The sequence below is a fragment of the Sparus aurata genome, chromosome 5 (genome assembly GCF_900880675.1).
Source record: "Sparus aurata chromosome 5, fSpaAur1.1, whole genome shotgun sequence".
Taxonomy (NCBI): domain Eukaryota; kingdom Metazoa; phylum Chordata; class Actinopteri; order Spariformes; family Sparidae; genus Sparus; species Sparus aurata.
This window is the reverse complement of record NC_044191.1, coordinates 29,706,222-29,723,986: the sequence shown is the minus strand read 5'-3', so window position 1 is coordinate 29,723,986 and position 17,765 is coordinate 29,706,222. Positions and strand designations below refer to the sequence as shown.

At 41.3% G+C, this 17,765-nt stretch overlaps 2 protein-coding genes across 4 annotated transcripts; both read left to right on the top strand.

The window, feature by feature from the left end:
• The first annotated feature begins 1,267 nt into the window (after positions 1–1,267).
• On the top strand, positions 1,268–7,672 carry gkap1 (G kinase anchoring protein 1). Of its 3 annotated transcripts, none has more exons than XM_030418136.1 (12): positions 1,268–1,426; positions 1,734–1,986; positions 3,140–3,298; positions 3,555–3,632; positions 4,428–4,566; positions 4,683–4,711; positions 4,927–5,088; positions 5,308–5,394; positions 6,323–6,386; positions 6,491–6,561; positions 6,661–6,738; positions 7,235–7,672. In XM_030418136.1, the coding sequence occupies exons 2-12, from the start codon at positions 1,747–1,749 to the stop codon at positions 7,274–7,276; spliced, it is 1,149 nt and encodes a 382-aa protein (XP_030273996.1). In that variant the 5' UTR covers positions 1,268–1,426; positions 1,734–1,746; the 3' UTR covers positions 7,277–7,672. The 3 variants fall into 3 exon arrangements, with proteins under 3 accessions (XP_030273996.1, XP_030273999.1, XP_030273997.1); XM_030418137.1 differs by having other exon boundaries at positions 1,272–1,426; positions 1,727–1,986; XM_030418139.1 differs by lacking the exon at positions 3,555–3,632.
• Positions 7,673–8,600: 928 nt separating this feature from the next.
• LOC115582270 (ubiquilin-1-like) lies at positions 8,601–16,614 on the top strand. The gene is made up of 11 exons (XM_030418135.1): positions 8,601–8,963; positions 9,061–9,203; positions 10,258–10,385; positions 10,529–10,791; positions 11,595–11,756; positions 11,870–12,032; positions 12,122–12,243; positions 12,854–12,937; positions 13,047–13,162; positions 13,295–13,466; positions 14,611–16,614. Exons 1-11 carry the CDS (start codon positions 8,841–8,843, stop codon positions 14,746–14,748), a joined length of 1,614 nt encoding a protein of 537 aa, XP_030273995.1. The 5' UTR covers positions 8,601–8,840; the 3' UTR covers positions 14,749–16,614.
• The last annotated feature ends 1,151 nt before the right edge of the window (positions 16,615–17,765 follow it).

Here is a 17,765-nt window from a genome sequence, read left to right as displayed (position 1 = left end):
TATACAACAAATAAATAACATAAATATAGGTAATATAGCCAATAGATTATATAGGTGTTCACATATGCCAATCTACCCCAGCACACTACTCAGGGGCATCACTTTAAGTTCAAACTGGCACATAACTTCTGTTCACTAACACTAACAGTTCAACTACTGTTATTTCTATCAATAAAACATGTTATATTTGTGAGAGACTTTTCATTTGGAATATTATGGACTTTTGGAAGAAAGTGTGCTCATTCATTTATAGGCTAAATATAAATCGCTATTTTATCATATTTGTCTTAAATCCAGCTCCATTATAGCAGGTAAAGCACATCCTGACAGCTTGGAATATTACTGTCAGATACTGTTCCCCCTCTGTTCAAAATGAAAGGAGGCTCACACATCTTTCAAATTCATACTCCAGACTTCTTTCCCCACAACAGACAAGTCCTGTGATTGTGATGATATCCGCCTGAAAATCACAGGACTTATCTGTTGTGGGGAAAGAAGTCTGGAGTATGAATTTGAAAGATGTGTGAGCCTCCTTTCATGCTGAACAGAGGGGGAACAGTATCCGACAGTAATATTCCAAGCTGTCAGGATGCGTTCCCCCTGTTTTAAATGGTCAAATTGAATGATATCAGCCTGAAAATCACAGGACTTACCTGTTGTGGGGAAAGAAGTCTGGAGTATGAATTTGAAAGATCTGTGAGCCTCCTTTCATATTGAACAGAGGGGGAACAGTATCTGACAGTCATATTACTAGCTGTCAGGATGCGTTCCCCCTGTTTAAATGGTCAAATTGAATGATATGAGCCTGAAAATCACAGTAATTATCTATTTTTGGGAAAGAAGTCTGGAGTATGAATTTGAAAGATGTGTGAGCCTCCTTACATAATGAACAGAGGGGGAACAGTATCTGACAGTCATATTCCAAGGTGTCAGGATGTGCTTTTATCTGCTATAATGGAGCTGGATTTAAGACAAATATGATAAAATAGCGATTATATTTAGCCTATAAATGAATGAGCACACTTTCTTCCAAAAGTTCATAATATTCGAAATGAAAAGTCTCTCACAAATATAATATGTTTTATTGATAGAAATAACAGTAGTTGGTTGTGTTAATAAATACATAAAAACACAAACATATGTGCTGTTGTCCCAGTTTAAAAATATAAGTAGACAGTCGTGAAATTTGGATTTGACTTCTAAAACATCTTCAGATAAAACTCGCTAAAAAAAAGTCCGAGCCGGATCAGAGCGTTTATCCTTTTTGGCCCCACCGGGCTGCTGTACTCAGGCACTCGCTGGTAGCAAACGCACAGTCAAGCCACAGTATCTTCACGAACAGGTGAAAGTATTCTTTAGCAACTTTTCGCGTGAGTACTGCCTCTTCAAAACGAGTCAGCGGGAGTATTGAGAAGACAACGTCGACGTGAGTCCATTACCGTGTTTTTGACTGTCACGCATTGCTACTTTTGCACTTGTTTAGAAGCTAACGAACCCGGCTAAACGTAACAGTTAGCTAACAACTTGCTGCTGCATAATGCTAGCTGTTAGCAACAGTGCAGTCTAAATGACACTACGCTCATATTTATGAATGTGTGATTTGATAAATCACACGAACTGCACGATTTGTTGCTGTAAAATCCAGCTGGTGGCTGACATCATGTCGTGTTTTACGTGAAAATGGGTTGTGACAGGATGCTAACTCGCTGTTTTGTTTCATGACCGGTTTCAAGTTATCCTTTCAGAATGGCATCGTCTGCAATGATCACCGTCCCCACCACCGCGTCCCGCTTCGCCCTGCTGCAGATAGACTCGGATTCGGACTCTGAAGCCTCTGATGCGGGGAAGAACCCCACCAAAGGCGGACGGGAGTCCTCCGGGAAGCCCCGACAGGGAAAGGCAGGAGGGAAAGCGGGTCAGGGCAACGACAAGAAGAAAGACAAGAAGAAGAAGAGGAAGGAGCAGCAGCTGACTGAAGCAAACGAGGTGAGACACAGCAGCATCTCCGGACCCTCTGCTTCATATCTGTGTTATTGTGCTGCAGACGTGACTTCCGTCTGGTGGCTGAGCTCCTCTGATGTTTCACTTCACCTGAATTGAAACTGCAGCTGGTGTTGTCAGGTGCACTCCCTTGTTATGGTTTGTTTACTGTTTGGGGATTTCCATCGCTTGAAATGCTGAGACACATCACACACAAGAAGTTGTCTTAAAATTGCTTTACTAGCTACAGGAACACCCTCAGTGTGTACTTTTTATAAATTCACTATCACATTGCCTAACTGGGCTTTTTAATCTGCACAGTGGACCCTCAATTCGAGTGAGGAATATAGGGGGAAAAAATCATGTAACAAGAGGAAAAAAAGATGGAAGGAACCTCAGGAAGGAACCACAGAGGCGTGATCTCTCCCCCGGGACGGACAGACATCAACAACAAGATCATAGTTTACAGTCAGTTTTGTCAGCCACAAATTCAAATGGGCCCTCAGCAAGGCAAGCATCGACTTTACTCATTTCCTAACAAGTAAAGTCAGTGTGCTTCACATTAAAACACAGAGCTGATAGCGCATATGTTTACCAGTCTGTTGATAGAGGAGATGGTTGCAACTGTAAATGTTTTAAATCATTTTCAAGCAGAAATCTCTATTCTGAATATTTGCCAAATGTTGTCGTTTTTAGTGACATTTTAAAGACTAATCATCAAATTCATCTATTAATTAAGATAATACTTGACAGGTGAGTCAACAATGAAGTCAACTGTAAGTTGCAGCCTCGTTAAAATGCACGTGCAAGGACCCACCAAATACAAGACAGTAACCCTGTCAAACCCACATCCACCCTGCAGGCAGAAGTCACAGACGCACTAACCATAAGCGTTCAGGTTTTCCATTGGTCTTGTTGTTGACACAGTTATTACAGATCTCCGGTCATCAGGTAGTTCGTCGCAGAGAACAGGTCCCAAGTAACAGAAAGCCTCCTCTGAAAAGATGCAGTTGTTATTCTGGGTACAGACAGCGATACACTACCTGATGACCTGGAAGCACTGCAGCAAAAGGCCATTAACAGTCTGTAATCACTCCTAATAGTAGCAATTATGGTCATATCAAGTGTCTGCATTAACCTGTGTCTCTCTTTCTGCCAGTTACGTAATCTGGCCTTCAAGAAGATTCCTCAGAAGTCTAGTGCCCCGCCTCCCTGTGTGACCCTGTCAGGAATAGCCAATGAACTTCTCAATCCCGCAGCAGGGGACCCCGGTATACCTGCAGAGGGCTGGCAGCAGTGGAAGCAGAGGGATGAGCAGGTGGGAGAGAGAACAATCACATTAACAAATGTGTGATCTGGTGACCTATTCTGTAGATGATGATCTCTTGAATCATTGTTGTCATGGGCTGCAGGAAGCCACATAACTTCCAGACGGTTTAGTAGTAATGTTCACAGTGTAGCAGTAATATAGTGTCTGTCCCTGATATAACTGTATTTTCAACTATGGCAGACATACAGACTTACAGACATCATTTAGGGGTTCTTCTTCATCTATTTTACTCCTCCCTCTGTAGATAACCAGTGAGCTGTATGAAGCCGACTTGGAAAAAGCCTTGATTCTAAGTAAACTGGAGTACGAACAAAACAAACAGGTACGCTTATCTGCAACTCTTTTTGAGAGGCATAATTTGCGAGGAGTTATTTGCGGATCCTATAAAAAATCTTTAAATGTATTTAATTTGATTTTAATGACTCAGGGCCATAAAAACATAAAAGTTAGAACTTTGATTATAGAGGTCTTTAATTTTGATAATGTGTGGACCCAACAGAAACGGCATCAACCCAAAAGATTTAACCCAGTAATTTTAAATATAGTATCAAGTGATTTTTGGTCTCAAAAGAGTTTTTTCCCCCCCAGGGTGCATTGTAGCCTACTCTGTGTTTGGCCTGGTTCTCCACAGACCATCACCCGTTCTTGCAATGTCCCTGCATGTTACAGGATTCAGGAAGTAAACAAATAATTGCCTGATGATACGAAGGCAAAGACAGATATTATCACTTCGGGGTAGAAACAAAGTCTACCGTTTTTGGAATCAGCTAGAATCTGAACACTCCTATCCGGCAATGGCTAATATGGGACACGTATGGACTGAGAGGAGGAGAGGCCAAAATAAAACCCTTCATATCTGTCTTTGCACAGCAAGCAGTGAACAAACTCCCCTTGAAGCTGAGAGTCAGCACTTTACACTGAAAGTTACTGTTCGGTTACAAATCCAGTGACCGAGGAGCCAAAACATGGAAAAAACATCACCGTTGTAATAATTTCAAACTGCGCCGTATCCTTTTTCTAGCATGACAATAGAAACAAATTCATCTTCATTTAAAGTCAATTTCTTATTTTTGTAAATATAATTATAATTAAGATGCTTAATAATGCTTTCACCCAGACCACCAACACAAACACGTCCTCGCCAAAGTCTCGAGGAGGAAAAGAGGTCGGAGGGAAAAAGGACAAAAAGAAGAATCAGCAGGCAAAAGACAAAAAGACAGTTTCACTGCAGGACTTCCAGGCTGAAGGCAGTGCAGGTGAGAGAAACGTATTGATCCGTTTAGTGATTGAATTAAGCTCTTTTGTGCGACAGTCTGCAGGTCAACAGGCCCCCAAAATAATATTTATGTCGATGTGCTTTGTGTCTTTGCAGAACATTTAAGTAAGAAACCAGAGAAAGAGGTGAGCAAAGTCCCTGAGCATCTTTTTCCTATCTTAACACCACACGTACATCTGTGCTGATGTCAAATTAGTGGGACACATTAGGCAGAACATTTCTTACCTCTTGTGTAATTGTAGTAACAAATATACCTGTACATACCTGTAATATTCACAGGGTTTCATTTGGGGTAAAATGTCATGTATTGTGTTGTAAAACTGACCTCATTCCTCTCCAGGATGCCAGATCGGCTAACCTAGCGTTGGGAGTCGGGCCGGAAGAGCGTTTTTTTAACAAGCTTGAGGACGATGTCAGTCGGATTATCCAACAGGAGAAGCGACGTGAGCAGTATTCTAACAGCCAGGGACAAGAAGTCAACACCTCCACTGAACACGAACCAGTGAGTAGACCGATAGAAACACACGTACGAATGTGCAGTACATGAACAAACCCTGCGCAAATGATGGCCTCTTTGCTGTATTTTCTTGAAATTATTGGCCCACTTTCATCCGTGTCGCTTCATCTTCCAAGTGAAGTTAGTGTTTCCTTAATCAGCAAATTTAGATGGAAAGTATATTTTTGTCCTGACGTGCTCTTTTCTCCTCCTCCTCCCTGTTAGGACCCTCGAGCAGAGCAGCTGAAGTACGAGCTGGAGAAGAAAGACCAGGAAATCGATAAGCTAAAGAAGACGATTTCACAGTGGGAGGTCAGCAGGCATAGGCAGTTTTCATATCAGTCTGTAATTTCACTGGAAAATTATAACGCCTCCGTGATCGGCCTGAAATGTCTTTTTCATCTTATATTATAATTGTAGATTATTTTAACGAGAAACATTATAGTACAGACTGTGCTGGGCTCACTGCTATTATGAACATATTTTTAAGTAAAAAGTATCTGTTGTCAGAGGATCAGGGCAGTTTTATTGCTACCGTAGGCTTCAGCCCGAGAGTATGAGAATATGGGAGTGTGGATGGAAGGCATTGAATAGATGATGGGGAAAAAAGTCACCAAGATTTTTATAGGTCAGACTATAGACAACTTTTAATAAACATTTCCTCTTAAATGTGTTGATACAAACACAGTTTCTCTGTGGAGATGTGGCTTAAAATGTGTTTTTGTTTCATCTCTCTAAAATCATGTACGCAGCTTGGATTCCTGTCGGGTATAGTAGCCTCCGACAGTGGCCGGTATCAACAGCGCAAAAACACATCAACATGTCGAAATACTTCCTAAATAGTTCCTAAATAATTGGTCCCAACTCTCAACCTGTATATTTCAAATGCTATAAACAAGACTCTGTGCTGAAACACCCAAGCATTCATCTATTGTGATGGTAGCCAAATAAACTGGAATGTGAATATTTCGTCCTCGTTGACTTGGCAATTTGGGATGTGCTGCTCTTTCATGTTTTTTGGAACATGTTCACTTGATTTTTAGGTCTCCACAGAGAATCCTGTTGTTGAAGTGCAAATCTTCTTTTCAAATTTCATCTTTAAAGAAAAGTGTTAAACCACAACTGCAGCACAATCCATGTTCCCTCATCTGTCTGTCTGTCTGTCTGTCTGTCTGTTGTGGAAATTGTTAGGATTCCTTTAAAACAAAAACTTTTTTGTTCACGTTTCTCGACTCTGCAGATGAAGTACAAAGAGGTGAAAGCAAGAAATTCCCAGCTGCTAAAGATGCTCCAACAGGGAGAGAGTGAGTTGAACATCTCCGACATTAGATTGCTCTCCTTCCTTTTGTCCCCATAATGAAGATTTAATCTGATCTTTCTGATGTTTTACGTCGTCTCTCTCCTTCAGTGAAAGATAAAGCAGAAATCCTTCTTCAGGTTGAAGAGCTTCTACATATAAAAGAAGAGCTGTCATCACAGGTGAGTTAAAGTGAAATGAAGATTGTGACAGAGGAACATGGCTGTGTGGTATGTTTGTTCATCTGTGTTACATTTAAATGTTGTTTTTTTTTCATACAGGTAACATCACTACATGGTGCCCTTGAACAAGAAAGGTCTAAAGTCAAAGGTCTGCAGACAGAACAACCAAAACATCAGGTGAGAGTTCAAATAATCGAGTCACTATAACGAGGAAGCTCTGGACTCAGAGTCAAGTGTTTGTGTTATTCAGAGTTAGAGACGAGGAGAGACGAGATGATGTCGTATCCTGTGTGTGTGTGTGTGTGTGTGTGTGTGTGTGTGTGTGTGTGTGATTGCTTGTGTGTGAGCTGAGGTTGATGTGTTTGAGTTCACGTGGGTGTTTGCATCTGCATGCATGTTCTTTCTTTCCCTGTCTGTAAAGCAGAGCAGAAGCAGTCAGTAGGTCAGGTGATGTTAGAAAGGTTGCAGAGTAACAGTTCAGAGGAACAGTAATAAAAGAGCGTCATTTAGTTTATTACTATACACAGCTGAGGTCAGAGCAGAAGTTCAGTTCAGGATATCAACAGTAGAGAAGAAATGGTTGTCTATTTCCATTTGTTGTTGTTGTTTGTTTTTCATATTGTATATCTGTTTACCTTCATTGTAAATAATTTTTGACTTTTCTGGTCAACAGGGAAACAAGAAAGGGAAGAAAGGCTCTGAAACGGATCTATGAAGATCTCCGAAGGAAATAAAACGTTAAAATTAAGTAATTGATTGACGAACAAATGAAGAAATCAGAAATACTGATCACAATCAGGGTTCTTTCCTTGTTTTATCATAATTTGGGTTTTTTTTTTAGCTCTGACTCTGTGTTAGCATATACTGCATGCCCCTTGTAATTACACGCACACAGACAAACACTCGAGACATGGCAGGATGTATTTCACAGCTGAACAAGAAGCTTTTAAGTTGAGAGTTTGTGTTGAATTGTTGTCTTGGTACACAGTGCTGCTCTCTGCAGGCACACGCTCGCCACTGCATCTCTAGTTCTGTTGGAGGCTGCGTGTCTGATCCGTCTGTGCGTTTTCATGCCAAAATGACAGATTGTGAGATGTATGGTTGTTTTGTTTTTTTTTCTTTTTCACTGTTAAGAAAGTAAAGAAATCAATAAAAAAAAATACTTTTTCAGTGAAAGAAATCTCGTTTCTTTGGGGGATGTTTGTCTTGAATGTGAAGATTTTAGAGGTTGTGTGCTCTGAATCTGAAATACAAACTAACAATACGATCTCAAGCTGTTTTCCTCTTTAGGTTTAGTGCATCGTCCACACCTCTCACTGTCGGTGCTGTAAGCTTTAAGCAGAAAAACAGAGATAATAGAGAATACAGTATTTGACTTTTTGACCAGTCCTGTGGTAAAAATAAAATGTTGGCAACTTATCTTTCTATAAAACACACACGTTTGAATATGTTCATGTCATAGGTTTAGGTGAGACAGCTGCCAAGCCAGTAACAACAGTTCAGGTCTGTGTTTAAACATGTAAATGTTTGCAGCCGATTTGAGTTTATAATGACTTATTGTATTTGAACTTTTATTGTTTTCCATTGTCTTGTTTGATTTTAACGATGTTTGATATACGTTTGTTTTGAATTTAAACATAAGGTGTCCACGAATGCTTTGAAAGGAGCCTATAAATAAAAATGTATTATTATTAGACGTGGCGACGATATCCGGCAACAAAAACAGGTATTTTAAGCCTTAAAAATTGTTTTCCGAACCCTAACCAAGTGGTCTGTGTGCCTTAACCTAACAGAGTACAAGCACAATGTTGTCTTCACATAACGTTTTTAAAACGAACATAAAGCAACAATAAGTTTAAGTATTTTATGGTTTTGCAGAAAGGTATGTTATTTTTTTTCTGGTTACAATGCTTTTTTTTACCGGCTGTGAAAGATGTTTTTCTTCTTGTGAAATAAATCAGAGCTCAGAGTCTTCTAACTGTTTTTGTGGTGTACTATATCTTTAAGTTGACTCAGGTTACATAACTGAGATCATTTCATCAGACTCCTCACAGTGGCACCCATGTGAGGAGCTGCAGATCGTAGAAGGTACACAAGACAACAGGGAGGTGCAGGTTGGGTTTGTGCGCCACCCTGCGCAGTGGGACAACAGCTGGCGCGCATCCACACAACTTTCTGCCGAGTCACCATCCGGACGGACGCGCGCAGCTCCGGCCCGGGACTGTGCGCTCCTCTCAGGCCCGCTCCTCTCCATCACCATCAGCCCGGACACGACCGGCATGTCGGGCTCGGTGGAAGCGGAACCGAGGGCCCGTCAGAGGTCCGAAACGATCCACGTTGTCGTGAAAAGTCTGACAGACAGCAAAGACTTCATCGTCAGAGGAGGCAGCAGCGTCAGACAGGTGAGAAGAACACACACCGGCAGCCACATGTGCGTAAAACTGCTGGATGTGCGAAACAGTGACAGTGGTGTGTGTGTGTGTGTGTGTGTGTGTGTAGCTGAAATGGGGTCTCGCAGAGCGCCTGGGAGTCCCGGCAGAGCTGCTGGTGCTGATCCACTCCGGCCGGGTCCTCAGAGAGTCAGAACTCCTGAGTCACCTCAAAGCACAAGATGGCTCAGTCCGCCTCCGCATGATCCAAAGGTACACGGAGATGGTCGTGTGCTGTGAGGAGAAAGAGTATGAGAGAGAGGAGAACTTTAAAACGAGGAGCAAGAGCCTGAATATACTAAAAAAAAAAAATAAAAAAAAAATGGTTCCTGAGCTCAACTTCATGTATTTGTATGTCCAATAACTCCTCAGAGCATCTTCTGCAGGCTCCAGATAAATACTTAAAGGGCATGTAGACACCATTTCACTGAGTATAAACTCATCATCATCACGAGTTTAGTGTTTGTGTGTCTATTAATGGTGATAATGGAAGACACACATTTAAATGCTGAGTAAGTCTCTGCTGCGTTTCTGTCCTGAGATGAACAACCTGCAGTCTCCCTGCACCGCCCATGTGTCTGCTCCCTCTAGTGTAGGAAATGCATCTTATGATAATTAGAGATTTTTGTGCCTTATTACAGTGTGATGAGCTCAGTGATTTCACTTTGGAACAGTTAAGAAACATCTAAGAAACTACAGCCCACCACAGTGTTCGTATTTTGTAGAAGAGCCTGATCGATATTTTTCTCTGGCGATATCATTATCATCACAGATGGATCAGAATCGGCGTGTGTGATGTCCGATATGCGCCAATATGAAAACTGAGGGATTGTAATACAAAAAAAGATGTTTGAGATGATTGAACTATTCAGTTCCCAGGTGTAGATAGCAAGCTTCATCACGGTATGATATCATATCGATTCTTTGGACTTCGATACGACATTTGTCGATATCACAAAGTCCGCAACAAAGTTTCAGGTTAACAAAGTCAGCGCCTTATTCAGATGGCAAATGTGTGTAAACTACAAATGGAAATTAAAAAAAATTGTATTCTTCCTCCTTCAATTTTCTTGATGAATGTTTTTCCTCTAATGCATTTAAATTGAGCAATAATTTAAGTAATGGACAAATACAATTATAGAACAGACGCCCAGTAATCTACATCCACATCAGATTCCCTTTACTTGAGTCCAAAACCACCTTCACATGTGTACACAGTTATGACTGCAGCACTGGAACTAGATTCAGATTCAGTTCCTCTTCTCAGGCCTCAGCATTCATCTGCGGCACCCACCAGTGATCCGGCTCCAGAAACGCTCCGGTCAGAGCTCAGAGTCCTTCCCAGTCCTGACCCGGATAACTTCACACCATCTCCCACCTCGCCACTCTGCCTGGGTGAGAACTGCAACACACAGAAACTCACCTCACCTCTAATTATTCCTTCTATCTAGGTATTTACTGCTACTTTGGAGTTGTCAGACACTACTCGGCTCTCCAGCTCATTTACATGTCCTTTTGATCTGCTCTTGTTTGCATAGTGGAAGGTCTGGACAATCTTGGCCTAACAAACAGCGGTCCTGGCTTCTTCACTGCAATCCAGTGCCAGATGGAGAGCCAGCTGATGGCTGACCCGGAGATGATGCGTTGTATCCTGGGCAGCAGCTTTGTGCAGAGCGCCCTCTCCTCCTCCAGCCCCCAACTGACCAGACAGCTCATTCTGTCTAACCCCCAAATTCAGCAGCTGCTGCCGACAAACCCAGAGGTCGGAGACGTGCTTAACAATGCAGACGTCATCTCACAGGTGGGGGATGAAAAGGGTTGTGTGAGTTTGTGTTTGAGGTGCAAATGTGTTAGCAGTGCGTGCCAAAGCAGTGTGTACATGTACAGAAGAAAGCCCAAATCACAAGTTATATCACATGGTACATAGTTATCAAAGATTTCTCTTTTAGAATATGTCTAAGGATCAAGATATGCCTTTGATATGAGTTAATTAAAGTTATTATATGTAAGAATTCTGCCTTAAAAACGCCCCAAAACAACTAGACCTTTCTTATATAACTTTAGGAAGATCTGCAAATGCGGCTAAATATAACATGACTAAAACAAAAACATCACTTCATCCATTAACACTTCTGCCTGAGCCAAGTCATCAGCAATGGGGATTTGGTTTGATTCATTTGTGATTATTTGCGTTTGCCCCAAACAGCCAGAATACTTTACTGTACATCAGAAGTGAACTAAAAAAAAATGGAACGAATGAGGGTGTATGTGTGTGTATGTGTGTGTGTGTGATTCAGGTCAATCACTGTACTCAGCACTCACCAGAGAATCCAGTTCTCTCTCTTCTGTTCCCTTTCTCCTATCTGTATCATTATGGTCACCTCTGTTTATCCCTGCAGCAGTCAGGTTAATAAATAGGAGTGAGGATAAATCCACTTTTTCATCAAAAAGTGTAAAAGTAATCTCTGAGCTCTCCTCCCGTCGGTAAACATCTCTGATTTAGAGCAGAATCTGATGTGACTCCAGACCCGTGCCACTCTCATCAGCTGGGCGGCGACTTTGTCCTCTCGCTTTGGTTTGTTATGATCCTGCTTCCTTCTCCAGGTGATGGAGCTTATCAGGAACCCTGACCTGATAGAGGAAGTGATGCACAATGAAGACAGAGCTTTAAACAATATGCAGGCAGAGCCGGATAAACCTGAAACCGTCACTGCCGATTCTGATGGCAGCCAGAAGCCTGAGACCAAGCATCTCAAATTATCACAGGTACAAGTTTGGAAATGTTTTCCTGAAGGACCTGTCCAGCAAAAGTCTAACTAATCTTGTGTTTTAAAATGCTACATGTGGTGTAGCTCATCTATATTATGTTTATGATCCAGACTGGAGTACCTCCGATGGCGACTACATCACCTGGGAATGAGCAGCCAGCTGAAGGAGAAAGCCATCAGACTCCATCCCTCTCCAGTGACTCCACAGATCCACTCAGAGGACTGACCTCCACACCGAGAGCTGATCCCAACCCTCAGAGCACCGTGACTGCAGGCAATTATAAATACACACTGTTTAATGACAAGAAATCAAGAACATAGGACATTTGGTTTTGATGTGTGGCCTCCTCCCTCTTTCCTCAGGAATGCAGTCACTGCTGGAGGAGATCACAGCCAGTCCAGGACTGATGGAGAGCCTGCTGTCTGGGCCGTATGTCAGCAGTCTCTTGCAGTGCCTCAGCCAGAACCCCGACCTGGCTGCACAGGTGACATATACACAGTGGTGGAGATCCTTTACCAAATAAAAGTACTAACACCATGTTGAAAAACACTATTTTTTTCAATTTCTGTTGATTATCTTGTTAATTTTGAACATTTTAAACTGAAATCATTACATACGGCACCCTTTAAGCTCAATGTGTACTGTTTGGTATTTTTACATAATATTTAAAAAGTTCCTCATACGTTTTGACTTTGATGTCTTATTTTCTGAAGAATCTAGTAACTATAGCTTTAAAAAGTACAATAATTGCATCTGAAATGGAGCAGAGCAGAAGTAAAAAGTGTCATGAAATGGGAATGCTGATACTGACATACTGATGCTAGAGTAGATATACTTTATTACAATCTGCACAGTTTATTGGTTGATGCAAACACGTAAACATGCATGACAGTGAACACAGGAACGGCAATCAGATCGCTCGCTTTTTAGGGAACGTTGTCTATGATCATCTGAAAAAAAAATCAAAAAGAAAATCACACGAGGCTATAATCCAACCGAACCCCCGCTTCTTGTTAACATATCCCCATAATCTCTCCCACAAAATCCTACACATCTCTTAAAGCCCAACCAGCTCTGATTTGATACTGTTTCAGATGCTGCTGAGCCACCCTTTGTTCTCAGGAAATCCTCAGCTCCAGCAGCAGATGAGACAGCAGATCCCTCTCTTCCTGCAACAGGTTAGTTTGTTCTCTCTCACTCTTGCTATAGAGAACAGAATTTTTTTTTTTTAATTGTCATTTCAGTGCGTTTGTGTTCATGATTAAAACATTGATTCTTTATATGTAGATGCAAAGCCCGGAGCTGCTGTCAGCCATGCTGAACCCCAGAGCCATGGAGGCTCTGCTACAGATCCAACAGGCCCTGCAGACTCTGGCTGCAGAGGCTCCTGCACTGATACCGATGTGAGTATAAACACAGACAGTAAACACACACACAGTCCTCCTCACCCTGGAGATTAAGTGGTACGTCTACAGATATAACATTAAAGAAATTGTAAACATTTCCACACGTTACCGCCACGTCTGTTTTTGCAGGGCTGGACTGGGTGACATTGGAGTCGGTGTCGATGCCACCCCTGAGCGAGGATCTGACTCTGTTCTCAACAGCCAATCAGGAAGTGGTCCCGGGGTTGCCACGGTGACAGAAGAGCAGCAGCAGCAGTTTGTACAGCAGATGCTACAGGCGCTGGCTAACAGCAATTATGGGGTATCTCAGTGTTTTTTAATAACCATGTTGTCTGACTCTAACTGATCTGAACTTCTCCTTTTAGAAAAATCACCAGTAAATTACATCTGTAGGCCAAAAGCAGACTGGAAACCTGTCTTTACAACCCTGGCTGTTTCTTTGTCTTATTATTATTATGATTATTAATACAAAAGGAAAGAACATACTCGCTGTATCACATGTAACTGCAGTCAGTCTAATAATCCTGCTCTGCACTGAGAACTAATGGTGACAGAATGCTTTTTCCACAACCCGTGCCGCAGTGATGTTCATGTGACACTACCACATACCACCCTACATCCTATTTGGTTTCATCCAGCTGTGATGTTTGTTGTGGTCAGAAGTTCACTGTTCACAGGTTTGTGTGTCACTGTGTTTTCATCCTTCTAGTCTTGAGTCATTTTTCCATTTCTTTTTTCTTTCGACTCCATACATATAGATTCTTGTGCAGCTTTCTGTGGTCAAAATGAGTATTACATAAAGAAACACGTCATTTTTAAATGTTTCACACAGAATTTTTTCTTTATTGTGAATAAGAAAAAAGAATTTTAAAAGTTGTCTCACAAAAAAGGTTTCTCTCATGAAAATGTTTTAGTTTTTCTTAAAATTAAGTAAGTGTTTCTTTCTTTAATACTAATTCTGACCACAGGAGACTGCACAAGAACATTGTGGAGACTAAAGTTTATTTTTTCCATGTGTGTAACAAAGAAAAATATAATTTTCACACAAAAGGTTTTTTGCACGAGAGGAAAAACTTTTTCATGAGAAAAAAAATTTCATGACAGAAAAAAAAAAATTTCACAAGAGAAAAAACATTTTGTTCATAAGAGAATGTGTTTCCTGGAAGTTTGTCATTATTAAAATGATGCACTCTGATGTTTTAGACTTACATATCAATTTGTGTCAGCTGACCTTTCCTCAGCAAGTTACGGCCATTTATTAAAACACCATCTCAACCGTTGCCCGTTGGCCCACAGGAAGAAAAGATTAGGAGAGAAACATGCGAAACACTTTTGTCAAATTGTATGCCATGTTTTCACTCCCCCAATGCAAAAGACCTGTTGACTAATTCTTGATCGTGTTCTTGTAATAAGTAGGATTTTAATGAGCTCTGGTGTCCTCTCAGGTCCACGGCGAGGAGTTCCAGGAGGAGCTGGAGCAGCTGAGCTCGATGGGCTTCAGAGACAGACAGGCGAACCTTCAGGCCCTCATCAGCACCGGAGGAGACGTCACCACTGCTGTACAACATCTGCTCCGTCCATGACACAACCACACACACAGACGCTGATGTGTGCACATACACTTAATCGAGCAATTATAAATTATTACAAAGTGCTTTAAGAAACAAAAGAGACAGGTAAGCCTTATTTATATCGCTGCACTTTCAAAGACACACTTAAATTCATTCCTTAGCCATCTGCCTGCCGTAGTTACCCGTCGAATATACAGTAGGAGGATGTTTCCTCCCCTGATGTCCTTCGAGAGTGATTCTTTAGGTTAGAAACAAAAGAATAAAATCACTTTCACAGGATGTACAGGTACTGAAATCCACCCCACACGTGTAGATATGTAGCAGTTGTAATCATATTCAGAGGCAGGTCATGTATTATTAATCTCTTAGCGATGGTAAGCAGCTCAGGCCTCTTTTCATCTCTCCCACCTGGAAAATAATGAAAGCTTAGAACAGAGACAGTGAAATGTCCTGGAAGCACACAGAGGATTTACACCCTCCGTCCACAGCGACTCCGTCCCTTTACTGCCCTTGTGCTTCGCGTCCATCACAGGCTGCACCGATCAGACACACCAGATAATTATAAAAGAAGGTCTGCCTCCAAAAGATGTATTTCAAAAATGGACAGAGGTTGACTTGCTGCAAAAAAAAACCAAAACAAAGTGTGTCCGAATGTCAACATTTATCTGGAGACCACACAGGCACAAAAAACTGATTTACACAGTTAATCTTTTCGACACACTCTCCCAGGAGAAACATCATATCAGGCGTGAAGAAATGGATTGGAGTCCAAAACAGAGAGAGAGAGAGAAAAAAGGATTCTAGCCATTTTAAAACTTTCTTTACATGTGAGGCTGTTGTTAGTAACCCTTTGTGCCTAACTATCTTTCACTTGCACTGATGAGTAAAAAAAAAAAAACTGGAATTTGTCGTTCTTTTCCGTAAGCTTATATTCAAGCAAGCTCCAGTAAATTCACCATGCTGCAGTGTGTTTGTCTGAGAAAGACTGGGAGCATATTTGTGTCTCCAGAGAACAACTGACAGAGCAACACCGTCACAGTAAAACTGATTTTCTTTTTAAGTTTTTGTCCACATTTTGTCATTTCACGTGAATTCATGATGATGTCCAGCTGTACAAAGCATGTCATGTTCCCTCAACGCCTCAGTGGTCACTGTAATGTTCACAGTTAACTTGCAGTAGTGATGTTAAGTATTTAAATCAGATGTATATTTCGCGTCTAGTTATATTACATAAGTTGGATGCAGAGGGTCAGATTTGATGAAGTTCTTCCATCATGTTGAGGAAATGTGTATAAATTAAATAACTAGGTGTTTGATTTACTACACGAGTCAGAATTACCAATTTGAAATGCATCACTTTTATGTAAAAACACATAATGTGATGTAGATGTTCCCCTTAACTTTATATGTAACAACTGAATAAGGTTTTTATGTGTAAGTCTACAATAATTAATTTTAATCAGACTTAGTTATTTAACTCATTCACACTGACTCAGCATGATAGAAAGGACATTTTCTACTGAACTTTAGTTATAAAAATTAGATTTAAAATGTGCATTTAATTAAAATACTTTAAGTTACTGTCAAATTCTCATTTGTGAGTGTCGTCTATTTTTGTTTCCAGTGTCAGTTAATCTTTTGTTTTTCTTTCATGATTAATGTTTTAATCATTTAGTCTATAACATGTCAGAAAATACAGGAATACTTCCAGGAGGCCGAGGTGACGTCTTTCAAGATGCTTGTCTCGTTAATCTGTGAGTCCAAAAGGTGTTTGATTTAGAATTAAATTAAATAGAGAAAGAAAAAAAAATCCTCACATGTTGTACATCCTCAGAGTTGGTCACCTGACAGTCTCAATAAACATAATGAAACCACAAACTTGTCCTTCATCTTTGATAAATACACATATATTTATTACACAATCACAAGTGTAACTATTATGAATAATCCATCACCCCCTTCTCTGAAATCCTCCGATCATCAACCAGAAGTATCAGTGAAATAAAAAGTCTTTAAGTAGATATTTTCCCACTCTGTTCTCTGTTCTGCTCACATTTACTCATCTATGAACACTAGAGGGCAGCTACACCGAACCTCCTCACAGATATCAGCTGTTTTGGCTTCTAGAGTTGGAATTATTCACACACACACACACACACACACACACACACACGCACACACACGCACCATCTTATTTTTCAGTCCGAGACAACAGCTCTCATTTGGGTCTGTTTCTACAGCGGAAGCTATAATTTGATTCTTTGTCATTTTCACATTATTTACCTTAAGCGTCCTTCTGAAACGTTCAGCTCAGCAGAGACATGACGTACAAACACCAAACAAGCCCAAAGTCTAACTGAAAGGTGATTTTCTGCCGTCAATTAAATATAACAGGGTGAGTGTGTGTGTGTGTGTGTGTGTGTGAAAGAGAGAGAGAGCTGCACTCTATTTTCCATCCCCGCTGGTCCGTCCTCGCTCTCAGACCTCGTGGATTAACTGACACACAGGACACGTACTCCAACATCAGATATGTGTGTATGTGATCCACTTGACAACCTGTGGTTGTTTTTCTGTTGCTGCCAGACTGAAGGGGCTTAAATCTCTAGTGCGGTGCGGTGTGTGTGCCGCAGTGTGTGTGTGTGTGTGTCTGTGTGTGTGTGTGTGTGTGTGCACCCATTCGTCTGGATGTGTGAGATACGAGAGTAGCCAAGGGGTTTTTCTGAATTAGAAGCTCCTAAAATATTCGGGCTGAGGTTTGTAGATGAGTCACACCACAAAAACAGCTCGACGGCGCTGACTGGAGGTGTGTGTTGTGCTGAGAGCCCGGGGGCGTCGTGCTCATGGTCACCTGTGTCTTCTGAAGACACTTAAAAAGCCATGACCTGACCTGACCTTTATTGTCTGAGGAGCTAAACCTGCCTCGCGGCGGTGTGCAGCACTAAAGGTGTTAAATCTGAACCCCTCCAGTGTGAAGATTACACTTTAAGATTGTTTGGTGCGTTTGGCAGCGATATCAGTGCATGAAAGGT

Coding starts and splice junctions, on each gene's coding strand:
- LOC115582270 (XM_030418135.1), top strand. CDS start 8,841: ATGTCGGGCTCGGTGGAAGCGGAACCGAGGGCCCGTCAGAGGTCCGAA. Junction 10,386..10,528: donor CACCTCGCCACTCTGCCTGG/GTGAGAACTGCA, acceptor TTGTTTGCATAG/TGGAAGGTCTGGACAATCTT. Junction 12,033..12,121: donor TCAGAGCACCGTGACTGCAG/GCAATTATAAAT, acceptor CTCTTTCCTCAG/GAATGCAGTCACTGCTGGAG.
- gkap1 (XM_030418136.1), top strand. CDS start 1,747: ATGGCATCGTCTGCAATGATCACCGTCCCCACCACCGCGTCCCGCTTC. Junction 3,633..4,427: donor AGTACGAACAAAACAAACAG/GTACGCTTATCT, acceptor GCTTTCACCCAG/ACCACCAACACAAACACGTC. Junction 6,562..6,660: donor AAGAAGAGCTGTCATCACAG/GTGAGTTAAAGT, acceptor TTTTTCATACAG/GTAACATCACTACATGGTGC.